This window comes from Peromyscus maniculatus, chromosome 11 (assembly GCF_049852395.1).
Source record: "Peromyscus maniculatus bairdii isolate BWxNUB_F1_BW_parent chromosome 11, HU_Pman_BW_mat_3.1, whole genome shotgun sequence".
Taxonomy (NCBI): Eukaryota; Metazoa; Chordata; class Mammalia; order Rodentia; family Cricetidae; genus Peromyscus; species Peromyscus maniculatus.
The window spans coordinates 70968393-70993037 of record NC_134862.1 but is presented as its reverse complement, the minus strand read 5'-3'; the positions used below and the strand labels follow the sequence as shown (position 1 = coordinate 70993037).

The following is a 24645-nucleotide window of genomic DNA, read 5'->3' as shown; positions in this document are numbered from 1 at the left end:
TGTAAGTAAAAATAGGCTTGGCAGACAATTTAAAAAATCAAAGATATTTACTTATCTTTGAACATTATCATTTTATAATTTTGTTGTTCATGACTAGTAAATTATTCTTTCACCTCTCTCAATCTGAGCAGAGAAATAAATTACATATAATTAACATTCTTGCACTTCTAATGAAAAGGAATAAGCTTAGAGAAGTCTTTGCTTTTTTCCCTCTCAAGTCATCCTCAGCTGTGAACATTATACATATAAATGCAATATATATATGCTCATTTTACATAGTTTATCTACATATGGAAATACATAAAACACCCTACTTGAAACAGTGGTTTACACATTGCAGATTTTAGTGCCAGCTATATAACACATAGAGCAGAAAACAGTTTTACTTCCATTACCTATTTTGTTTTCAAGACGATATTATGAAGTGTTTTCGCAAAGTAAAATTCCACCTGTCACAAGGGAATGGGAAATTGCTTTTGAGTATTTGCAGTATAAAAATATAATCCTTTGGGATATACCTGTTTGATAAATGGAGTATTTTTTTTTTTTTTTTTTTTTGGTTTTGTTTGCTTTTGAAGGGCCTGTCTTCCATTTTTGTGTGTTGGGTATAAAACCTTGGGGCCTCCCAAGTGCTAGACAAGTGCTCTACCATATTCTACACCCCAGGCCCATAATTTTATTTTTATAGTGAATTACTAGTTAAAGGGATTTTGTATTTTACATACAAGTAAAAGTGACAGCTAGCTTTATTTGTGGATGTTTTATAGTGTTGCCATGGTTCTTAGGTACAGAGCTCATTTTGTATCTTGTATTAAGTGGTAGTATATATGTTGTGCTTCATTCACTCTGGTGACTTTGGTAGCTTATTGAGTAAAACAGGAAAGGCTACATATTAGGATTTAGAATATTCTACAATTTTTTTCACAAATTTATATAAAATAGTACTTTGTTACCCACAATATATTTGGGACAGAAAGGGAAACAGTGTAAGTGTGAGACTTGAGCCCTGTGTTCAAGTTGTTTGTCATAATACAGATAGATACTTGTATTAGAGTAGTGGAGAAGGCCTGATAATCATTTTACGATCATTACAACTCTTGTGAAATGTACAGCCTTTTAGTATAGACATCTTCATTTAAAGATGAAGAAGACACATAGACATTAGGCAACTTGGCCAAGTTTTCTCGCAACTAACATGGGATGGATCCAGAACTCAGCTTTGAGTTGTGAGCCTATGTTTTTTTTTTCTTCCTATGTTTGTTTGTTTGTTTGTTTGTTTATTTATTTATTTATTTATTGCCTCTATGCCAGTTGATGTCCTTGGGCTAGTGTCTTTATCTCTTTCTTTATAGTCAGATTTCTTTTTGATCTGATGAAGCAAGAGAGGATTTAACAGTGTTAAACTTGTTTAAAAAATACACTTTTTAGGTGGGCATTGGTAGCGCATGCCTTTAATCCCAGCACTCTGGAGGCAGAGCCAGGTGGATCTCTGTGAGTTCAAGGCCACCCTGGTCTACAGAGCAAGTTCTAGAACAGCCAGAGCTGTTACACATAGAAACACTGTCTCCAAAAAACAAAGACAAAACAAACAAAAAAGTATACTTTCTTAGGATTCCTACATTGAACAGACTATATTTATGGGTATTTTTGTTTTTGTATTCAATTTAGTGTTACTGATTTAGATAAACTCACCTATTTATATACAGCCAACATTCTAGAACTATGACTAGAATACTAATGAATCATTCAGAAAGCTAAGTTTCATAGTTATTAAATGTAAAAAACAGGGCTGGAGTTGCTAGGAAGACTTGAATGTATGTGCCAGTCATAAACTCTCCTGTGTGAACAGGTGCTTCATGAGCTGAAATAAGATGCTCTGTTGCTGCTAATATGAATGATGGCTCTCTCTGTCTGTATGCATTTCACTGCCTGAAGTGAGCAGATGGCATTTAATTAATTGTCAAGGGGAAAGAATATGGGTAAATTGATAATGAGTGGATAGAAGTGGTAATGCACGTAAGCTTAAGGAAAAGTAGCAGATACATTTGTGAGATTGGTGAATTTTATAAGTAAAGCCAAAGAGCTAGATGATAAATATCCAGCAAGGAAAGTTGTTTTGAGAAGATTTTTTTTGTTTTTGTTTTTGTTTTTTGACATCGTTGTGTTAGATATGTTTCAGAAGAGAGACTTACAGGGACAAATACTTCAAAGCAGAGTAATTGAGTTTGCCACAGCAAGAATGTGGTTTTAGAAATGAAGAAAGTAAGTACATTAAGCATAAATTTTATGGAAGAAAATGATCTGGTTATGTAATAGGTTGTGAAGTTCAAGGCCAGCCTGGGCTACAGAGTGAGTTCCAGGAAATGCCCAAAGCTACACAGAGAAACCCTGTCTCGAAAAGCCAAAAAAAAAAAAAAAAAAAAAAAAAGAGTCAAGAAAGATGACCAAGAAAGACAGTCTTGAAGGCCTGTTATGTTTTCCTGTAATCCTAACATTTGGCGGGAGGGAGGATTAGGAATTCAAGGCCAGCCTTTGCTCCATAGAGAACAGTCTTAGTTACATGAGACCCAGTAAAAGGATGGGAAGGAGGAAACTGGAAACAAAGATGGAAGGACATTTAAGATCACTTTGTCAACATTTAGGGTCTGATAAGGTTGAAGAGGTTGAAAACAGAAATATCTTGGTTTTTTGTTTTGTTTTGTTTTGTTTTTCGAGACAGGGTTTCTCTGTAGCTTTGCACCTTTCCTGGAACTCACTTGGCAGCCCAGGCTGGCCTTGAACTCACAGAGATCCACCTGGCTCTGCCTCCCGAGTGCTGGGATTAAAGGCGTGCGCCACCACCGCCTGGCCGAAATATCTTGTTTTTAAGAGGGAAATGTTGATAAACTTTTGGGAGTTGAAATAGAAGATATTTGGGAGGTGGCAGGCATGCATTCTTGCATATTTGTTTGGTGGCCTGGAGGAAAAAGAATACTTAGAATACTTATAGTAAAAAGTTAATGGCTACAGTAGCCTTATGCTTTCTATTTTAATTTTTAAAAAGGATTTATCAAATGTTGTATATGTTTGCATGTCTCTCTGTAGATATGTGCATGTGAATGCAGTTGTGTATGGAGGCCATAAAAGGACCTGGGATTCTTTGGAGTTAGAGGCTCTTGTAAGCTACACAATTTGAGTATTGGGACTCAAGAGTATTCAAGAGTAGTATGTACTCTTTAACCACTGAGCCATCTCTTTAGCCCCATACTTCGGATTTTTGTCAGTCCCTAAATGAAATTCTTTTAAATGCTCCTGTTTGCCGTAGGATGAAAATTTGAAGGCTTAGTCCTGAACCTACTTTTGAAGCTTAACTCTTTTTATTTTCTATTTGTAGATTTCTGTTTTACCCAGACTATAGTGTTAGTCTGGCACTAATTTATTTGGGAACTCTTTTTGTATTTTAAACTGAAAATTACTATAGAAAAAGCACTGTGATTTGGGTTTTATAGGATAAATACATCTTATACAATTTCTTAAAATATATCATTTTAACTGTGATTAGTGTATGTTTATTTCCAGTTGTTATGAATTATTGCAGGGGTGGAGGCGAGGGCATCCCTTGTGCAGGGAAACATGGTGGCATCAGCCATTAATTCACAACCCAGATACTGCATCCATGTGGAGAGTTTATTATAATAGAGAGATGAAGAGAAAGATAGTGAAGAGAGAGACAGAAAGGGAGGAGGAGGAGAGAGAGAGAGAGAGAGAGAGAGAGAGAGAGAGAGAGGGAGAGGGAGAGAGAGAGAGAGAGCTAGCGAGCGCACCTCCTGGGAGGAAAAGTGGAAGAGAGAGGAAGGGGAGGAGATTTTCCTTAGAATGAGGCTTTTACCTCAGGACACAGGGTGGTGGTGCTAAGGGGGTGAGATTTCAAGGGGCGGATCAGAATATTGTTAACACCAGTAGCTTAAAGGACAGATTTTATTGGCAAAATTAGTAATGGTAGAATAAGATATAAAACATGGCCTACCCTGCTCAGTGCTTCTTTATGATGGATCATTGAAATTATAGGCCAATCTTGAGTCATCAGTCATTGAATAGAATTTGATATGTGGAGTATATAGTGGCTGAGAAAATCCAAGACCAGTCATATGTGAGTGGTGACTAGTAATGATCTGAACTACTAAATTGAGAGGTTTGATTATCAGCCAGCAATAGAAGAGTTTTCTCAGCTAGACTGAAAGGAGAAGGGATACATTGTGCTCTTACCTACTAAGAGACCAAGCAGAAGCAAAGCAGTTTTTTTTAAGAGCCCCAAACTATAAGGTTGAGAGTAAAAATATATATAATATTATATATATTCTTTAAAGCCAAGTATTTGAAAGAAAAAAAAAAGTACCTTTTAAGCAAAGACTCTGGAGGCCAAATGACAGTTTGCTGTTTTATCACCAGTGTTTAACCGGAATGGCTTCCGTATTATTTCTCATTTCTTACAAGTCTTGTAATACGTTACAGAATTTTGTAGTTTTTTTTTTAAAAACTTAAGTAGTGATGTTAAAGAATAAAACCTGTATTTTTTCATGGTTAATTTGAACCATACTGCCCTAAATGAATGGCCAGTACTGTATTTCTGTATCAAGAATAAGATGTGAATTTGGTATCAGAAGCAATCTTTACCGCTGATATAATTTCTTTAGTGTAAATGTCAACTACTTTTCTACATACTGTAGATGATTAGATTCCTTTACATGCTGCAAATGCAGTCACATTGTAGTTTGGTTCAGGTATTTAGTTCTTATATGGTTATGGCTATATAAATGCTACTCTCAGCCGCTTCATGTTGTACAATCTAATGATTTCTTTTCTCTATCATTTTCCCAGAAATACTGACTTGTTTTTATTGAATTTGCTTATTTTTTCTTTAATTACAAATTTTTCTAGTTATAGTGTATGCTTCAGACTTTCAAAAACGGATCAGTTAGGTCATAAATTTTACCTTCTATCAGGCCCATGAACTTCTGATAACCTTCTGTCTAGACTGGTTGCCCCATGTTCCTTGTTTCTAGCTGTCATCCTGAAGCTTCTTTTCTCTTTTTAGATATAGAAGATGGAGTCCCTTTGGCCCTCTTATCTCAGTATAATATTGCTGTAATTGTAGCTTCATATAGGTCTAATCAGTCCCTGTGTGCATTAGAACTGCCTTTACTATCACTAGCCTACTTTTATTTTTTTCAAAACTACATCCTTGTAGTTTCTGGATGTGGTTTTCAAATCTTCCTTATATGTCAACTTTGAATTGTGTTAAAATGACATTTTTTTTCCCCAAATAAAGCAGTTGTCTAATGTTGGCAATCTCAAATAGTTTGATTTAATAATTTTCATGTTAAGTTTGTATCTTTTATTTATTACTAACAAAGACTAGGAATGTATATTTTATACCTTACTTGTAATAGTTAATTCCTTTGTATTTTACATTATGTGAACTCATCTGTATACAGATAAACTCATTTTTTGTAACTCATAATCATTTTACTGTTTACTTTTCCACTTTGGTACCTTTTTCTTAATTGAAAATAGTTTTTCATATAGTATTTCTGATTAAGGTTTTTTCTTCCCTTTACTCTCCCAACTCCCCACCTACCCAAGTTCACTTCTTTCTCTTTCTCATTAGAATACAGACAGACTTCCAAAAAATAATAAAAAAAAAAAAAAAAGGAAAAACAAGCAAACCAGAATAAAATGAAACAAACATAAGAAAAAAGACAGGGTGGTGGTGGTGCACTCCTTTAATCCCAGGACTCAGGAGGCAGAGGTAGGCAATTCTCTGAGTTACAAGCCAGTCTGGTCTACAGAGCTAGTTCCAGGATAGCTAGAGCTTTACAGGGCAAACCTGTCTCAGGAAAAAAAAAAAAAAAAAAAAAAAAAAAAAAAAAAAAAAAGAAAAGAAAAGAGAGCCAAAGAGAAAGCACAAGAAGCACATTCAGACACATATACAGACACAGAGCAATCCCAGCAAAACACAACACCAGACACCAGACATTAATATATACACAGAAGACCTGTAAGGAAAACAAAACAAAACAAAACAAAAGGTAATGTCCCATTAAAGCTCCCTGAGACAAGGAACCTCCAAAAATGCCATTGAGTTCATTGTGTTGGCTACCTGCTGATGTGCATGGAGCCTCTCCTTAAGAGTGCTTTGTATACCCGGTGAGATTCTGTTGGAGAAAACTAATTTTTCCTTTGGGAGTGGTTATTAATTGGAGATAGCTTCTGGGTTAGGGATGGGGACTTGTGTTGGCTGGTGTTCACTTCCTTCTCAGTGCTGGGATCCCATCTGACCTAGACCTGTGGAGGCCCTGTGCTTGCTGCCACAGTCTTGGGGTTCATATGTGCGGCAGTCCTTCCGATGTTTAGAAGGCCTTGTTTCCTTGGTGTCTTTCATCCCTTCTGGCTCTTACAATCAATCCTTCTACCTCCTCTGCTGAAGGGTTCCATTAGCTCTGAGGGGAGGGATTTGATGGAGACACCTCGTGTATTGCTGAGTATTTCAACATCTCACTCTGTGCACATTGTCCTGTTGTAGGATACTTCCTTTTTTTTTCTTTTAAAATCCTCATAGCATTGATACTCCTGACAGTAGATTAGTGATGCTGATCTTGTTTCAGAACTACATAGATTATTTTTATATTTTTAAAAAAGATATGTCAACTTTTTGGATTATATGGCATATATATTCCCATACTATGTTTGTGTGTGTGCATGTGCGCGCGTGCATGTGTGTGTGTGTGTGTGTGTATGTGTGTGTGTATTATTCATTTGAAGAATCTTGATAGCTAGGTAGTTTTATCCAGATGCCTTTTAGTGGGAATGGTCATGATCCTAGGTATAAATTACAAATGAAATAGATTTATATTTAAACCAGTTTTGACAGCCTGCTTTCTAAAATGTCTTATAGAATGAAAGTAACTTGAGAAATGGTAGACTACAAATTTGGTAGAGATTTCTGTTTTATTGTTAGGAGGAACTCCTGAGATAATTTTGACATTAAGATAGCTCAGAGATATTTGTGTATTTATTTTTATTGCTTGTTTTGAGCTAAACAATCATAAGGTGTTCTATTCCTCCTTTGTTATATTTGTGGAGAGTTTTTTTGCTTCTATTTCATAATACTGTCAAACTGTAGTATTTGTGCTTATACAGTTTCTATTACTTCTGTCTGTCAATGTCCTTTATGTAAAAATAGTTTATAAGCTTACTTCCATGCTTTAATTGAGGCGGTTTTTAGAATTACCTTTAAATATTTGTACATGTCTTTCACATCTGGACACTTTCTCAGGAGGCTAAGTTTGACAACTTTCTGTACCTTCTGTGATAATTATCACATGCTGCTTTTGTGAAGTTGTTTTTATTGTACTCTGTAGGAATTTATATATTACTTGGCAGTGATAACAATAGAATCAATTAACTTTTTTCCTTCTAAGATATTCATACTCTAAAGTTATGTTCTTGAGCATATTAGGTAGGATAAGAACTTGTTTTATTGCCTCCGCTTGTAGCCCATAAAAAGTATTACGTTTTAATAATTTCCCTTCTCTGTTGTCCTTGTTGCTGGTGGCGGGTGTCTACAGGCTTCCCAGTTGGCATGTATGCTGTAAAGAGAGTTCTTCAGCTTCAACAGCCTATTATTCTCAAGATGACAGTTGTGCATTAGGAAGTGAAGACACACAGTTCCAGAAAAAGGTACCTTAAATGGAATTGACAGTCTTGCTTTCTAAGGCTGTCTTAATTTAGAATGAAAGTAACTTGAGAAATACTGAGTACAAATTTGGTGGAGACTTCTGTTTTATTATATTATGAGGAGCTACTGAGGTAATTTTGACATTACAATAGCTCAGATATTTGTATATTAATTTTTGTTGCTTGTATTTCAGATTTTGGTAGCATACCATGTTCTACAGTAGGGAGTAAGAATGATGTATATTCAATAAGAATTGGTCTTTTATTGCTGCAAAGAAATATACTCTTATAAATTAGAAACTATCAGCAATAAGTATTGCATGGAGAATTTGCAGTTGGAGGCTTTGTAGTTCCTTAGATATAATTAAGTACATTGAATAGATTTAAAACACCTAATAGTTTTGAAATCATTTATAATTTACTATTTCAAATAGTAAAGGTAAATATTGATTTGTATTTGACTTTTGCCTCCAAGTTTATGTATTTTGAATTATAGAAGTAACTTAGGCTGACTATAAAACAATCATCTTTGTATCCTCTAAGGAATCATAGTTTACTGATTGTTGTGAATGCTCAAATGTTTTCCTGTGGGTATAGATATACATTTAAAGAGGAATACAAATTAATGTTTTTATTTCTGTTAAGATAACAACAATGTTCCACAAAGTGATTTCCTTCTCCAAGGATATACCCACATGATCTTTCTATGTTGATGGTTTCTTCAGAATGACTACATTTTCATTATATTAAATAGATATATGAGGATGTATTTTTCCCTTCATGGACTTTTGTGTTGTTCCTCAGCTGTGTCTGCATGTATATACATGTATGTGTCTGCATGTTAAACATATATGTACTATGACATTTTTATTTACATATTTAGAGGTTTGAGATATATTTGGATTGGATTATTTAATTTTCTGAGTTGTATAGAATTTATTTCTGGGATGAATGATATAAACTTTGGAAAATTTGTCTAAATGTTTCTTTAAAACAAAACATAATATTTTAGCATTAACCACAGTCAATAGTACTTGTCTCTAACTTCTTGATGAGATATCTAAATTTCAAATGTTATAAAAATGAATTAAGCAAATATTAAGTGGGGAAAAATTTTTTCAGTGAACATTTTGATATTTTGTATGTGCTAGGTAAACTCAGGTTTAAAAAAGGCAAACATGAGCTTTGCTTTTATGAAATGTGTATTCTAGGAAACATTTAAAGGCACAGTTATAGAAAATTTTAATGAGCATGTCAAAAGAGAGATGAGACATGTATATTCCATGTAATTATGAAAGTTTTACTTTGTGTCTGATACACAATGCTTCATATAGGATGTTTATTAAATAATCAAATGAGGTTCTTAAATTCACATATTTTATATTTTAAGTATGTTGGCAAGGAGAGGAATGGAAGGAGATAGAACATAAACAAAAACAGTAAATACAGTTGAGAGTCAAATGTATATAAGACTGGTTTTGTAGCAAAGAAGGAGATAGTTTTTGGTGACTTTTTTTTTTTTAAATAAAATAATTTTACTAGTCTTTTTTTTTTTTTTTTTTTTTTTTGTCACAATGTAGAATGAAAGAGAGGAACCTGGTAATGCTGAGCTATCAGGAAAATTGAATTCATATTTACCTATTCCTCCAGAAGAAAATAAATTAAAAGATGACTATCCTGTGGATGTACAAGTAAGCTCTATATTGCTCTTGCTTTTAATAATATAACTTTATGGTCTTTTTGCATAGGATTGGATGCATTTGTTTGGGCAACATGTTATATGGCGTTATATTTTCTTCACTTTAAAGTACCATATAGCAGAATGTAAAATTAGTTACTTTGAAATAGTAGTACTGATTTTGAGAAAATGTAAAATTATAGATTTAATAATAAGTATGACTGTTTTCTTAGAAGTAAAATGTGAGTGCAAATACTTATTTCTTCCTAAATTCTATTGTTTGACTCATTATAAATATATATTTTCTGATTTCTAGGTACCATAATTTTTTCTGACTTTATTTTTTTTTCTGCTTTATTTTACAGCAGTAATTGTATGTAGAACATAGAGCATTTTTGGTATCAATATTTAAATTTATATAGGATATAAAATTAAAAGAATAGATTAAAATGAAATATTTTACCACTATTTTCATTCTGAGTATTGTTTTCTATTTTATGCACCAGAATTAATGGAAGATATTAAAACCCTGAATAAATATACCGTAAACCGAGTAGAATGCTGATATATCTGGAAACCATTTAATGCAACAGTAGTTGAAAGAACTAGGGATGTTTGGAGATAGAAAGATTAAGGAAAAAACAAAACATCTTAGATTAAAAAATATGTTCATCTTAGTATGAGGGCGTTTCATCTTACTAGCTTTTGGAAAATATTAGCCAAAGATTTATTCATAGATTAAAAGAATGCCGTCTATTGCCTTGAGTATCTTGAAGCAGCTAGAACAGCAGTTCTCAACCTGTGGGTCGTGATCTCCACAGGGGTCACATATCAGATATCCCACATCAGATATTTATATTAAAATCCATAACCGTAGCAAAACTACAGTTGTGAAATAGCCATGAACATAATGTTATGGTTGGGGGTCACCACAACCTGAGGAACTGTACTAAAGGGACAGGGCATAAGGACTTAGGTTAAAAAAATATAAAAGAATTACTTTTGAAAAGTTTGAATATATGCTGAAATAATATAGTTTTTGATAATGTCCTTCCTAAAGACTTCCTACCTTAAAGAACAAACCAGTGTTATTTGTGAAAATTTCACTGCTACTAATTCTCCAAATGGTCACACGCATTGTATCCTGCTGCACAGTCTTCTGTCTTCTTTTTGCTTCCATACCAGCTCAGCTATTTTGCAAGGCCTACCTCATCTAGTCCATAATAGTTCATAGTTTTTCTCTTTCCTTGAACTTGATGTGAATTCTTCTCACTTGCTGGTCTTTGTTAAACTTTAGATGCTGGGAAAATTAGTCAAAAGAACGTTCTCCTTATTTAATAAATTTATATTAGAATTGAAAATAAGAGGGAGAGAGACATAATAGCAATTGAGCTATTATAGAGGTGATAAGACTGAATAGAGAAGCCAGGCAGTGGTGGCACCCGCCTTTAATCCCAGCAATCGGGAGGCAGAGCCAGGTGGATCTCTGTGAGTTCGAGGCCAGCCTGGTCTATAGAGCGAGATCCAGAACAGGCACCAAATCTACACAGAGAAATCCTGTCTCGAAAAACCAAAAAAAAAAAAAAAGACTGAATAGAGAATAATGGAAGCAGTAAGGACAGGGGCTAGCTAATCCTATTATAGCTGGGTGTGGGAGTACTGATAATCGATTTCTATTTGGGAGGGGTGAATGACCTAGACCATTCAGGACTGAAAGAAAAGCAAATTATGTATTGCATTGTAGTACTTGCACATATCTTACATTGTTATTTATTGATAAACATTTTTCTATAAATTCTTTATGGATAAAAGTACTATATCATAACATTTTATATATTTACATAGGATTCCTTAGTTTTTGTATTCATTAATTAAATAGAAGTGGGATTACTTGTAATACCTGATACAAAATAGGAAGAAAGGAGAATGGGCAAGCTAAGCTGTGTCTGCAGATGCATGAAAAATGCACAGATCACATATTAGAATAATAATAAATAATAAATGAAATAAATTTCTTAGGGTAGAATGAATGTCGCTTGTTGGAAGAAAGGATTGTGTGTGTGTGTGTGTGTGTGTGTGTGTGTGTGTGTGTGTGTGTAAAATATTACTTTTAGGGCTGGAGAGATGGCTCAGAGGTTAAGTGCACTCACTGACTGCTCTTCCAGACGTCCTGAGTTCAATTCCCAGCAACCACATGGTGGCTCACAACCATCTATAATTTGATCTAGTACCCTCTTCTGGCATTTAGGTAGAGCACTGTATACATAATAAATGAATCTTTTTTTAAAAGTATTTCTTTTAAGTAATTTTCTTTTCTTAGTGCTGGAGAATTAAACCCAGGATTCTAGGTGTCATTTATATTAAGCACTTTGCCATTAGACTAAATATTCTTAGATTGTGAACATTATGTAATCATTTTTCAGCTTTCTATAAACTTTTGTCCATCAAAAAAGTGGTTTATTAACCTTAACATTTAATATAACCTTAAAAAAACAGGACGTGGAAACGACAAAGTTAAGTCTCCCTGTGGTTGAAGCACTCCCTACAGTTGATTTACATGAAGATTCTTCCAGTGTAGTTGTGGGCAGTGAAAACATTGAAAATAGTTCCAGCTCATCTACCTCAGAAACAACTCCAGTCTCAAAGCTTGAGTAAGTCATTATGAAGGGGAGGTTGGGTTATGAGAGAAGCAAAAACAACAAATCAGAAATATTCCTTAATAAGACACCTTGATAAACTCGTTTGATATTTGGACTAGATAGCAGATACAATTTATAGTATTTGTGTGTATTGAATGTAATCTTAATAGTAAGCTTATTTACATAGCTGAGTAAATAAAATTGATTATGACCTGGCCATGAATTTCTATATAGCACAGGTTCTACTTAGGAGAAATTATGCATTTTTTAATAGTCTGTGTAGTTATTTAAAAAAAAAATCAAGTGTCAGTTTATTTCCGTTAAGTATTACTAGCCTTCCAGTAATAGTTATGTTTTTGTGTGTCCAGCTATCTTTTCCTAACTTAATAATATTTGGAATAGTTAAGCTTAAGTTATCCTTAGTTTAGCAAATCAGTTTTGTGCTTCTGAGTTCCTTCATCTGTAATGAAGAGAGCAAAGCCAAACACCCCTCTCTTAATATTACATTATGTATTTACTTTATCATAAGAATTGATAAGAGTAGCTATGTAAAAGAATACTTAATAAACGTTATTTATTGCCACTTCAAAAAAACCTTATACTGTAGTAAGTCAGGTTTTAAATGTCTGTATTCCTCAAGAATATAAGGGCTGGACTGATGAAGTTGTGTACAAAGATGGTATCATTTGGGAATGAATGTTGCTTAGTTAAGGAAAAGGGAACAGAAAGCATGTGGAGAAAAGACTAAATACTATTTCAGAACAACTTAATACCAGAACAATATTTATCTGAACAATATGTTCTTAATTCTCCTGTTTTTAAAAAATTGTGAATTAGAAGTAAGGCAGGGAAAAATATTGTCACATTTTTTAAAGTAAAATTGTAAAAGTGCAGTAAGACTTCTGCGAAATGGCCTGAGATAATTGTTAGTTTTGCTGTATGCAACAGTATTAATAGATGTTAGAGAAGATACACTTAGAAAAATAACTTAAGATCTATTTTTATCAGACCAAATACTGATTTAATGTTGTGTTTTAAAATTCAGTACTGTTTTAGACCTAGGTACACTCATAGATCAGTCAATAGTTGGTTGTATATGATTTAAGAGAAATAGTTCAGGCTGGCCCTGACTTCTCAGTCCTCCTGTTTTGGCCTCCTAGGTATTGGGATTAAAAGCATGTGCCATTGTGCCCCATTTAAAAATAATTTTTGAAAACATTCCATAGATCTGCGAAGCATTCTTCTTTTGGAAGCTTAGGTTATGTTTCAATGTCACTATTATCATTTTAAACTTAGATTGAGTTGATTAAATTACTGGATTATCATTTTTTTTTCTTTCCTCTTTTAGTGAAATAGAAACATCTGGTACTTTATCTCTAGCCAAGCCAGGTGAACCTGAGCAGTCTGAAGCTGACTGTGATGCTGCTGAGGCTCCTGATGTGGGCGCTCCAGTTGAACAACCTGCTTTTGTTAGTCCACCTGAAAGGTGAGTGTGAGCAGTTGTTTTTAGTGTGATTCTTTTGTTGTTATCATTTTGGTTTTTTATCATGACTGCATCTTGCTATGTAGACCACCCAGGCTATCCTGGAACTTAGTGTGTAACCCAGGCAGGCCTCAAACACAGAATCCTCCTGGCTCAGCCTTCCAGATACTGGGACTCCAGCTTGCACCACCACATCTGATTATGATAGGATTCTGTAATAACTGCAGTGTGATTGTTTTAAAAAGGTGTTTTTGGTGCAAACTTCATTCTGTTTTTATGACTGGAATTTTAGCTTTGTGCTTCTGTTTAGGTTTTCTTTGTATATGATAATCATAATGATTGTATAAAACTTGTTATCTAGCTAAAACTATGTTAAATGTATCTTTTGCTTTTAAATAGCCTTGTTGGCCAGCATATAGAGAATGTGTCGTCTTCACATGGCAAAGAAAAAGTAACAAAATCAGAATTTGAATCAAAAGTTTCAGTGAGTGAACAAGATGGTGATGATCCAAAGTCTGCGTTGAATGCTTCAGATACTTTAAAAAATGAGGTGAGGTATAACTTTGGCTGTCTCCTACCGTGATGTAATGCACTTTAGTACTGGAATCATGAAAAAAGTTGCTAACCATATTTGTTATGAAATTAGGGATATGCATAAAACTGATAAGAACTCTGCTTCTATATATAGCAAGTAGTTACTTTGTGATGTTCTGACTAGTATTTACATATATAGGTGTTCTGGTATAGATTCTCTCGGGTTTTATATATAATTACATGACTTTCTGCCCACCATCGACTATTTAGGGTCATATAAGTAAAGTCCTTGCCGGGTGGTGGTGGCGCACTCTTTAATCCCAGCACTTGGGAGGCAGAGCCATGCGGATCTCTGTGAGTTCAAGGCCAGCCTGGTCTACAGAGTGAGTTCCAGGACAGGCACCACAGAGAAGCCCTGTCTTCAAAAACCAAAAATATAAAAATAAAAAAGTAAAGCCCTCACTTAAGCAATGTTTTAGAGCTATAATAGATGACACAACCATTAAATTAAAGAATATCATTTAATTCAGTAAGGACAAATACATGCTTCTTAGCTAGAATAGTTTAAGGGCATATTTTTGTTTTTGTTACTTATATGTAAGTTGCAACTAGATGCTAAACTTCTGTCTTGAAACATTCTTACAATAAAGAGGGACTTCATCACAGTGAAACAGTCATCTTTCTGAAATCCACTTTAACTGCAGAGAAGAGCCAAGTAAAAAAGTTCCTGAGGAACTGTTACTAACAACTTAGGTTCCCCTCTGGCAAGAAAAAAACTAAGTGAAAGAGATGATCTTTTCATCAACTCAAAAGCAAAATAAGTTGAATGAAAGAGTAATTTAAAGTGTCAACCACACATTTATTATTCCTTTTAGTTTGGAATGTTCTATTCTTTTTAGTGAATTTTCACTTCAACTTCCTAACCTATATTTCAGAGCTTTATACTATTTATAGGATTAGATGTGTCTGTCTGTGGTGCTTCTTAGAAACACAGTTCAGTTTTCTGTAGTCCAGTACCTTAAAAGAGCTTTTAATTTTCTCGGTAACCATATCGAGTGTTAAGGTTCATATGTCAAATATTACACCCATAGGTAAAAAAGACAAACATTAAACATGGCTTCTTTGGAGCTCTTTCAGTATCAAATAGGAATTGAAACTTGGCAGCCAGCTCTGTCCTAAATTTACTTGTTCTCAACTAGTAGCCAACTATAGTACCTAAGACCTTAGACTGTAAGCATGTGCTAATAGGCAGAAGGATGAAAAGAACCTTAATTAAATGTATAATTACCGTCTAAACAAATTAGTATCCCAGAAAGACTGTCAGAGATAACGTGAGCATCCAATTCAGAATGATTCTGCCTACTTAAGTTCGTGTAAGCCACTTTGATTTCCAATGAAAGCAGTTCTTTGCTGTTATTTAAAAGGTTTGCAGGATACTGACACGATTATACACACAGTGTTTTAGAAAGTGGCTCCATTTGTAGACAGTGCATTAGAAATTGATTTTATGGTTTTGTTTAGATTTCTTAATTGGTGAGAGGAACTTTGTTACCTGGAACTCAAAAAAATGTGTATATGTTATTTTTGATTTTGTTTGTCTTGGGGGACTTCATCATCTCAGCCAAGTGAATTTTTATAATTACTTATTTACCAGAGTTAATTCTCTCAACAGACTTTGTTCATAAGCACATAAGTTTTTTTTTTTAAATACACAAATGGTTAAGCCATGAAATGAATAGGTAAGTAAATGAATCTGCTTTAAAAGAAAAAAAGATAGTGTGCTCTTTCTTGGTTACAGCTTCTCTTCAGACCATGCTATCATGCACTTGGTGATTTTAAAAGTTTTCATTTTAAGACTTTGAAACAGTATGTACTGACATTCTTGTCTTTATTTAGACTTTTACTCAATGTTGACTTTGAGATTTGTCTCTTGTTACTGCTTGATTATTCTATTACAATTATTCATTTGAGGAATATTCAAGTTTCTGATTTCCTTATATTAGAAGTAGTACTGCACTATGCAATTACACATTAAAAAAACCATGTGTACATTTTTCTGACATTGCACATAAATGTGAATTAGTGGGTATGTACATCTTGTTAATACTAATTTTAAGATTCCCTCAGCAATCTGATAGATTCCCCATGATTCAGTAGTTTGTCACACTTTAACAACTCTGATTGGTATTTTTTTGTGTCTCTGATTTTCTTAGCTTTTCATGATTATTTTTGTGATTGTATTTTCTTTTTGCTGAATTTATTGCTTCTGTTCCTTCTGCTTATTGATTTTCCATCATTCTTTACATACATTCATTTGTTGGTTGAATATATTATAAATACTTCATTCTTGAGGCTTATTTCATGCAGCTTATTGGCTTAATTTTTATATAATTAGTTTACCAAGTTTTTAAAAATGTATTTCATACATCCATTTTTTCAAAGTCTTTTTGTTAGCAGGAGTTATAAACACATTTTTTTTCCTATTCTTTTAAAGTGTAATAATCTTGGGGCTTTTAAAATAACATTTTAAAATCTACTTTAAAATTTTTGTGCATGTAATACTTGTTACTGATTTTGTAAAAACTGGACTACATCTAAAATTACTCCTTTGATAAGTGGATGTGTACATCTTAGATTTATTTTGAGGTGGTTGTACTGCAAATACTATATATATGGATGGATGGATAGATAGATAGATAGATAGATAGATAGATAGATAGATAGATAGATAGATAGATAGATAGATTTCTTTTTGAGTGAGTAAAGAATTTGCTTAGGATACAGCATTCTGTTTGTTTTATTATTATTTTTTTTTTTTTTTGGTTTTTCGAGACAGGGTTTCTCTGCGTAGCTTTGCGCCTTTCCTGGCGCTCACTTGGTAGCCCAGGTTGACCTCGAACTCACAGAGATCCGCCTGCCTCTGCCTCCCAAGTGCTGGGATTAAAGGCGTGCGCCACCATCGCCCGGCCTGTTTGTTTTATTTTTAAAAATGTTTATATCACTAACATGTGAAGGAGTATATTCTTGAGTGCTTGAAGTTTGTTCTTTTATATGAACTTGAACTTTTAAGCAAATTAATATTTCATCTTAAAATAGTATTCATTATAAAATTAAATTTTATTGGGAGGCTGGGGAGATGGCTCAGAGGTTAAGAATACTGGCTGCTCTTCCAGAGGTCCTGAGTTCAATTCCCAGCACCCACATGGTGGCTCACAACCATCTATGAGATCTGATGCCCTCTTCTGGCATGCAAACAGAACACTGTGTACATAATAAATAAATGTTTATTTAAAAACAAAAAAATTAAACTTTAAATATTTAGTGTTACAGAAACATTTGTGCTTACCTTCATTATTTATTTATTTATTTATTTATTTATTTATTTATTTATTTATTTATTTATTTATTTAGGTTTTTCGAGACGGGGTTTCTCTGTGTAGCTTTGCGCCTTTCCTGGGACTCACTTGGTAGCCCAGGCTGGCCTCGAACTCACAGAGATGCGCCTGGCTCTGCCTCCCGAGTGCTGGGATTAAAGGCGTGCGCCACCACCGCCCGGCTATTAATTTTTTTTAAAGATTGAAGTTTCTTGGTTTTTTTTTGGCATTTCTTTCAGAGCTCTGAATATACAAAGCCAGGAGAAACTGACCCTGCACCTGTCACAGGCCCCAAGGATCCAGAAGATATACCAACGTTTGATGAGTGGAAGAAGAAAGTTATGGAAGTAGAAAAAGAAAAAAGTAAGGAAAGCACTGGGAGTCTACTAACATTTTTTTCTAATGTTTCAATTATTGAGGGAGTGGTTTAAATATTGCTTTTTTTCTTTAAATCATAAAATAAAATTTCTAAAAACTTCATCTGATTTACCACATTGCTGCTGATTACCTGCCATTTATTGGTAGTGTACAGTTTTAATCTTAATTGAATTCCATTCTTAGAGGTTATCCACTGATAGTAAAATGAGAAAGAGTAATGCTATAACTCCCAATTTCTGGGGGAAAAAAATTGGACATGGAAAGTTTAGTCAGAAAGTTTTAAACTTTTTTTATACTAATTTAGAGTTTAGAATTCTTGATGTTGGAATTAGAAGTAGAAAGAATAAAACAAAAAAAAAGGCTTTATTCTCAAGGAAAATTTTCATTTTATGTTCTTAGACATATCTCAGGTAATGTGAATTTTTGTAGTTTATCCCAAATATGTTAAAGCACTTTGAATTTCTAGTTTGTAAGTTTTGAGATAAGGCTGAGCTAACTGTGAAGTACAAGCTGGCTTAAAATTCATAGCAATCCTCTTTGCATGGTTGGGATTAGAAGCATGTGCTACCATGCCTGGCTTGAGAGTTCTCATATATTTTAAAGCTAGATTTTTTTTTTTTAAGCTAGATTTTTAATAGTTAAAACCTGTTCCTTTCTGAAAAGTAGCTTGTTACTTTTGAGATCATTGTGTTACTGGGGGGTATTTTCATAATCATAATCATCATATATATATTTATAATGAGGTTTATCTACAGGTCAATCACTGCATCCATCTTCTAATGGAGGTCCACATGCCACCAAAAAGGTCCAGAAAAATAGAAATAATTATGCCTCAGTAGAATGTGGTGCCAAAATTTTGGCAGCTAATCCAGAAGCCAAGGTACTTAAACTATATAAGTTCTTTTCAAAGAAAATATAAGAAACTAGTAACTTTATTAAAAATAGACATTGTTATGATGTTAACTATCTTTTCATATGAGTTATTTTTCAACTTTACTAATTAATACCAGATTATGCTTTTAAATACTTTATAGTGTCAATTTTTAATTCTATTGGTTGATAATATTGCACCTTTAAAAATATCATTTAATAACACAATGTAACTTTTAAAATAGCTCATAAGTTATTTTTTCCTTTGTAATAACAGGCATTGTAAGTTTCAAAAGAACAGTTGATATAAGGCTAATTTAATGCTATAGCCTTAATGGAAAATTTTAACCAGTTAGTTTATTTTTTCCCCTTAAGTATTCCATCTTAAGCTTATTTTAAAAGTCTGAAATACAGAAATCTCACAAAATTTTAGAATTGAAATATTTTTAAACTGTTTTTCTTTAATATGTTTTCTTTGTCTCAAAATAGAGCACATCTGCTATTCTTATAGAAAATATGGACCTTTATATGTTGAATCCTTGCAGCACTAAAATTTGGTAAGTAATGTAAAATTTTACAAAGTATATTTTATATGTGTTCATCTTTATTGAGTTAAGATTGATATATTTGCATAATTTAATAAGTATTTATGATTGATTATTATTGCTGTTACTTCAGAATTGAGAACAAAATGCTTTTCTTTTTAAGGAGTTAACGAAAATGTTAGTGACAGGCCTGATCAAAAGTACTGTTGGTGGAATTTTCTAGAAAGAGATAACTAAAGGAGAAAGTCTTTGAAGTGGTAATTCCTAGGCTGAATCTTGAAGGACACATGGGAAATGGTAGATGATGGAGGCAGAGTACTCTAAAAAGACTATATTTATTCTCGATGACTATATTTAAGCAGTTTAGTGGTTGCAAAAATAAAGGTAAAATTAGAATAGTGAGGTGATGAGGCCAGATCATTAGTCTAACTACAATCAGACATTTGGTGCTGGATGTACTCAATTTGACAATGTGCATGTGTCTGCACCAGTGCCGTTTGCTGTGTGGATGGAGGCCTAGTGTGTTTTCTTTGACCATTCTACAGTTTATATATTGAGGCAGGGTCTCTTAATTGAACCCAGAGTTTGCTGATTCTATTAGTCTAAGTAGCTGACTCTCTCCTCAAATTTTCTGGGATTACTGGCAGCTGTCACACTTATTAGCTTCTACTTGAGTGCTGGGGATCTAAACCTCAAACTTGCCTGGCAAGCACTTCCCTGCTGAGCATTCTCCAGTTTAACAGTTTGTAAGTTTTTTTTTTTTTTTTTTTTTGGTTTTTCGAGACAGGGTGTCTCTGTGTAGCTTTGTGCCTTTCCTGGAGCTCACTTGGTAGCCCAGACTAGCCTCGAACACACAGAGATGCGCCTGGCTCTGCCTCCCGAGTGCTGGGATTAAAGGCGTGCGCCACCAACGCCCGGCAAGTTTTTTGTTTTTTAAAAGACAGGTTAATATTTATTTTAAAGAAGTGACATTATCTCATTAACATTTCAAGAAAGCTTGTCCTCAAAGAATGCCTAAAAGAAAATGCAGTTGAAGTAGAGAAATGAGATGGAAGACTGTTGTCATAGCCTTGGTCTGATGTCATGACCTTGAGCTATATAATTGGCAATTTGAGTACAGAAGAGAGGAATTTATCTGAAAGACATTTAAACAGGTAAAATTGGCAGCTCGTAGTAATTAGGTATGTAGAAGAGAAAACCATCTAAGAAATACTCTATTATTTTGGCTTCACTGCTTTTTAATTCTTTGACTAATGAGTACTATAGACATGGGAGCAGATATACAGGGGAAATAAAACACTTATTACAATTTTATTTTTGCTTCACTGTATAGCCCTAGCTATCCTGGAATTTGGTCTGTAGACCAGGCTGGCTGGCCTCGAACTCACAGAGATCTGCCTGCCTCTGCCTCCCTAGTGCTGGGAGGCCACCACTGCCTGGCTTATTACAATATTTGGCTCATCTGCTTATCCCCCTTGTGGAAGCTATTAATTTTAAATGAAATGTTTACTGTTTATGATAATGATTAAATTCACATGGTTTAAATTTCTTTAAAAAGAAAAAATTTCTAGCTTTCATTTTCCATTCACTGTTAAAGTTTAATCTGCATTTTCAGTGTCACTGTGCAAATACATGTATCTCTTTTCATGTAAATTAGTGTATTATACGGATTTATAGCTTAGAAGTATTTGGGCCTTCTCTTTTTTATTTTTAGAGAGCTTTTTCATTCTATTTGATTACTAGTTGAGATTTAGTGAGTCCTCTCTAAGTAGATATTTGGATTTTTTGTAACCTTTTCCCAGGGTAAGCAGTAGTATTGTTAGCTGCCTGTGTATTAGTGTCCTGTATTTATGTGAATACCAACTGACAAACCGATTTATTGATAGGGCCTCACTTGGTAACCTAAACTAGCTCTGAATTTATTTTTTAGCCGAGTCTGATTTCATATTCAAAAATCTTCTTGCCTTTTCCTTCTATGCCCTGGGATCATAGGAATATGCTATATTCTGTCTAGCTTATATTTATAAATATTTTAAGCTTTTTTTTTTTTAAGTGACTAGGTTTTCTGCTTCTTGAATTAGCTTTTGTGGAAGTCAGTTTTTCATCTATAATACAGAATGCCTAAAAAGACAGCTGAAGGAGGAAGGACTTACTTTAACTTCACTTTCAGTCCAAGGATCAAGGATTTTGAGCCTGAGGCCTGGCAAATTATTGTGGCAGCTAGTCAGTCTGTTAGATAAGGCTGTTCACCTCATGAGGGACAAGAATCAGAGACAGGTGAAAGGTCTTTGGGAAAAGATATATCCTTGTAAAACACAACCCCTACTTTGTTCAAGTAGATCCTATGCCCTGCTAGTTCATTCAGCTCTAAATCTATCAGTGGATAAATCCATCGATAAAGTTAGAGCCTTTATATCCAGTGTCCTTTCAAAAGCTTAGCCTGTATGTAACAAGATCTTACACTGTAGGAGCTGTAGATTTAAACCTCAACAGTTTTTTGATAAATTACATTTGTGGAAATAAATTTGCCTTCATATTTTCAAAGTTTTATAATAAAAATTTTTACAGTATTGTCTTTTTTTGCCTTAGAGAGCTTTTCTTTTAAAAATAGTATCTAATGTTTATGCTTCCACCTTTATCTCCATAAAAATCTGTTTTGTCAGCCGGGCGGTGGTGGCGCACGCCTTTAATCCCAGCACTCGGGAGGCAGAGCCAGGTGGATCTCTGTGAGTTCGAGGCCAGCCTGGGCTACCAAGTGAGTCCCAGGAAAGGCAAAAGGCGCAAAGCTACACAGAGAAACCCTCTCTCGAAAAACCAAAAAAAAAAAAAAAAAAAAATCTGTTTTGTCATCATTTATTCCTTCTGTCTTTTCCTCTTTCATGAATGTGCCTAAATCATGAATTTTATGTATTCTTTAGATTTGAGAGCTATTACAGAGAAACCCTGTCTCGAAAAATCAAAAAAAAAAAATTCTGACTATGGACGCTTAATAGAATATATTGAAATTGGATTTGTTAACATAGTTTTATGCAACATTCTTTTAAATTTATACATTGTTCTCTCTGAGAAAACATGAGAGATACAACAGGAATAGGTATAGTGAAAGACTGGCAAGGTATAGTCACCAGCCTACTAGTATTTTATATAATACAAAACTTTTTATTGGGGACATGCAGTTATTAGAATATCATTAATTATGTCAGTGAGCATGTATTAATACAGTTTTTAGTCTTCAAAATAGGGAAAAATTCTGTGTGAAAAAGTGAGAAGGGAGAAATTAGCTTTTAGTTTTTTTCTCTATACTGTATTTTGGGTTTCTTTTCTTCATCACAAATAAAGTAAAGAGTGTTCAAGGATTTTACAGGGTAGTTTAGAAAATATTTAGGCTTTAGCCACAGATAAATATTCTGATTTTTAACTTCACTGTTTAGTAGCTATGCAACTTTAGTTTGTGACCTTTCTCTCTGAAGCCTGATTGGTTTTTACCATCTCCTGGAACTTTGGCTCTATTTTTCTCTAAGATTAAGCACTGTTAATTTAATATCTTTGATTTTATTTGGGGCTGGCAATATCAGTGCATAAAGCACTTGTTGCCAAGCATGGTGACCCGAGTTCAGTCAACAGCCAACATGGTAAAAGGGGGGGACCTAACTCTCCTGCAGGTTGCCCTCTTAACTTTCACTTACATACACTGTGGCATTTGTGTGCCCAAACACATATGCACACTGAATGAATGAATGAATGAATGAGTATAATTAAAAAATGAAATTGCATTTGGTGAAAAAAATTGATTAGAACAGGTTGGAATGCTAGCCATGAATGTCTTTTTTTTTTTTTTTGAAATGTTTTTTTCTGCAAATATTATATACAGTTCTATTTTTGTGTCTGTGGAAACATACTCTTATTACCTTTTTTTCTAAGTAGTTGTAATTTGACATCTTATCATCTCAGTAGGCCTCTCATGCTCCCCCCTCCCCACTTTTTTTGGTGGCAGGAAATGTCTTTTAAATGGTATGAATCGAACCATTGGATTTAATCTTTTTTTTTTATATTTTATTTTACAATACCATTCAGTTCTACATAACAGCCCATTGGATTTAATCTTAATGGACATTAGTTGCTTCGTTGTCGGGGAAGACGATAATTTTTAAAATCTTTTTGGCTTAATATTAAAACAGACATTTTTGCTTTTAATAACCTTTGCAAAATGTTAATACAAGGATGGACATTTGGAGCAGTGTTGCCTTCAGATAATTTTTAAGAGTATATTGCTGAATCAAAGGCTTTCATACTATGTATCAGATTATTCTTGCCAGTTTGTAACATCACAGGATTTTTTTAGTAAAATCATTTCATTAAAAGAAAGGTAATTTTAAGAATATCATAGGCACAAATACCAATGTTCCTTTCTTCTCACTAGATAATGGCATTTTTACCAATGGATAAGTTGGGTTACAAACACTACTCCTTGGTTACATTGTAGTAACTTGTGGATGTCTAGTTTATACAGATGTTTAATATGGACTGCTTTATTGGTTTATGTAAATAATTGTCTTATTTTCTTTTAAAAGGTTTGTTATTGAACTTTGTGAGCCAATTCAAGTGAAACAGTTTGATATTGCAAATTATGAATTATTTTCTTCTACTCCCAAAGACTTTCTGGTTTCTATCAGTGACAGGTAAATTCTTAAACTATTTTTATAGAGTCCATGATAGAATTTCAGAATAAAAATTAAACACACACGCCAATCTGTTGTCTTCCATCATTTTAGTTTTTATTTTAATTTCAGTTTGTAGTAATATTTTAATTGTGGGCTCTTGTTAACCATTCATCTTAGCTCTTGAAATACACAGCTCTGTTATGTTACTCCTTTATAAGCTGAAGACACAGATAGGGTTTAGCTTGCTTAAGTCACATGATGGTTTATTTGGGAGAAGCAAGATTCCAATCTAGAACTATGTGACTTTTAATCATTAATGCTTATTGCTTCCAGGCAGTTCTTTAAGACTTAGTAAAAGCATGCTTCATTTTATATCACAGTGTTTATTTTTGGTGAAGTGTTTTAAAAAAATTTTTTTACTTGCATGATTATAGAAGAAATTAACATCTAAGAAATTAGAAAAAGAACTATATTCTGTTCTTGGTAACCAAAACTTACTGTTCTTAGCTTGTAATATATTCTTTTCAGCTTTTCCTATATATCTTTATGCCACTAAAATATGCATATTTTTATTTCTTACATCCTGAGAATATTTTATTTTTTAAGCATAGCAGTTTTAATTAGAATTTAATTTTATTCTCGACAGTGGAGGTGTTTATTTGCTCCATAAGTACATTAGTGTGCCAGTGATTGCCCTAGGGGATATTGTAACTTCACTATGCTGCTGTCATTGATTATCAGAGTTCCAGCGGTCTTTCTTCCTCTTC

General features: G+C 33.7%; 1 protein-coding gene across 3 annotated transcripts in view; it reads left to right on the top strand.

The window, feature by feature from the left end:
- Suco (SUN domain containing ossification factor) overlaps positions 1 to 24645 on the top strand; it is a 61225-nt gene that overhangs the window by 4934 nt on the left and 31646 nt on the right. For all 3 annotated transcript variants that reach the window (XR_013043362.1, XM_076547829.1, XM_042258425.2), the window contains exons 2-10: positions 7608 to 7719; positions 9297 to 9407; positions 11891 to 12045; positions 13382 to 13519; positions 13916 to 14066; positions 17664 to 17787; positions 18558 to 18682; positions 19162 to 19229; positions 23789 to 23896. Coding sequence is in view for 2 of the 3 variants with exons in the window: in XM_076547829.1 (XP_076403944.1) it covers positions 7608 to 7719; positions 9297 to 9407; positions 11891 to 12045; positions 13382 to 13519; positions 13916 to 14066; positions 17664 to 17787; positions 18558 to 18682; positions 19162 to 19229; positions 23789 to 23896 (1092 nt within the window). In the remaining variant the exon portion in view is untranslated. The remainder of the gene's footprint in view (positions 1 to 7607; positions 7720 to 9296; positions 9408 to 11890; positions 12046 to 13381; positions 13520 to 13915; positions 14067 to 17663; positions 17788 to 18557; positions 18683 to 19161; positions 19230 to 23788; positions 23897 to 24645) is intronic.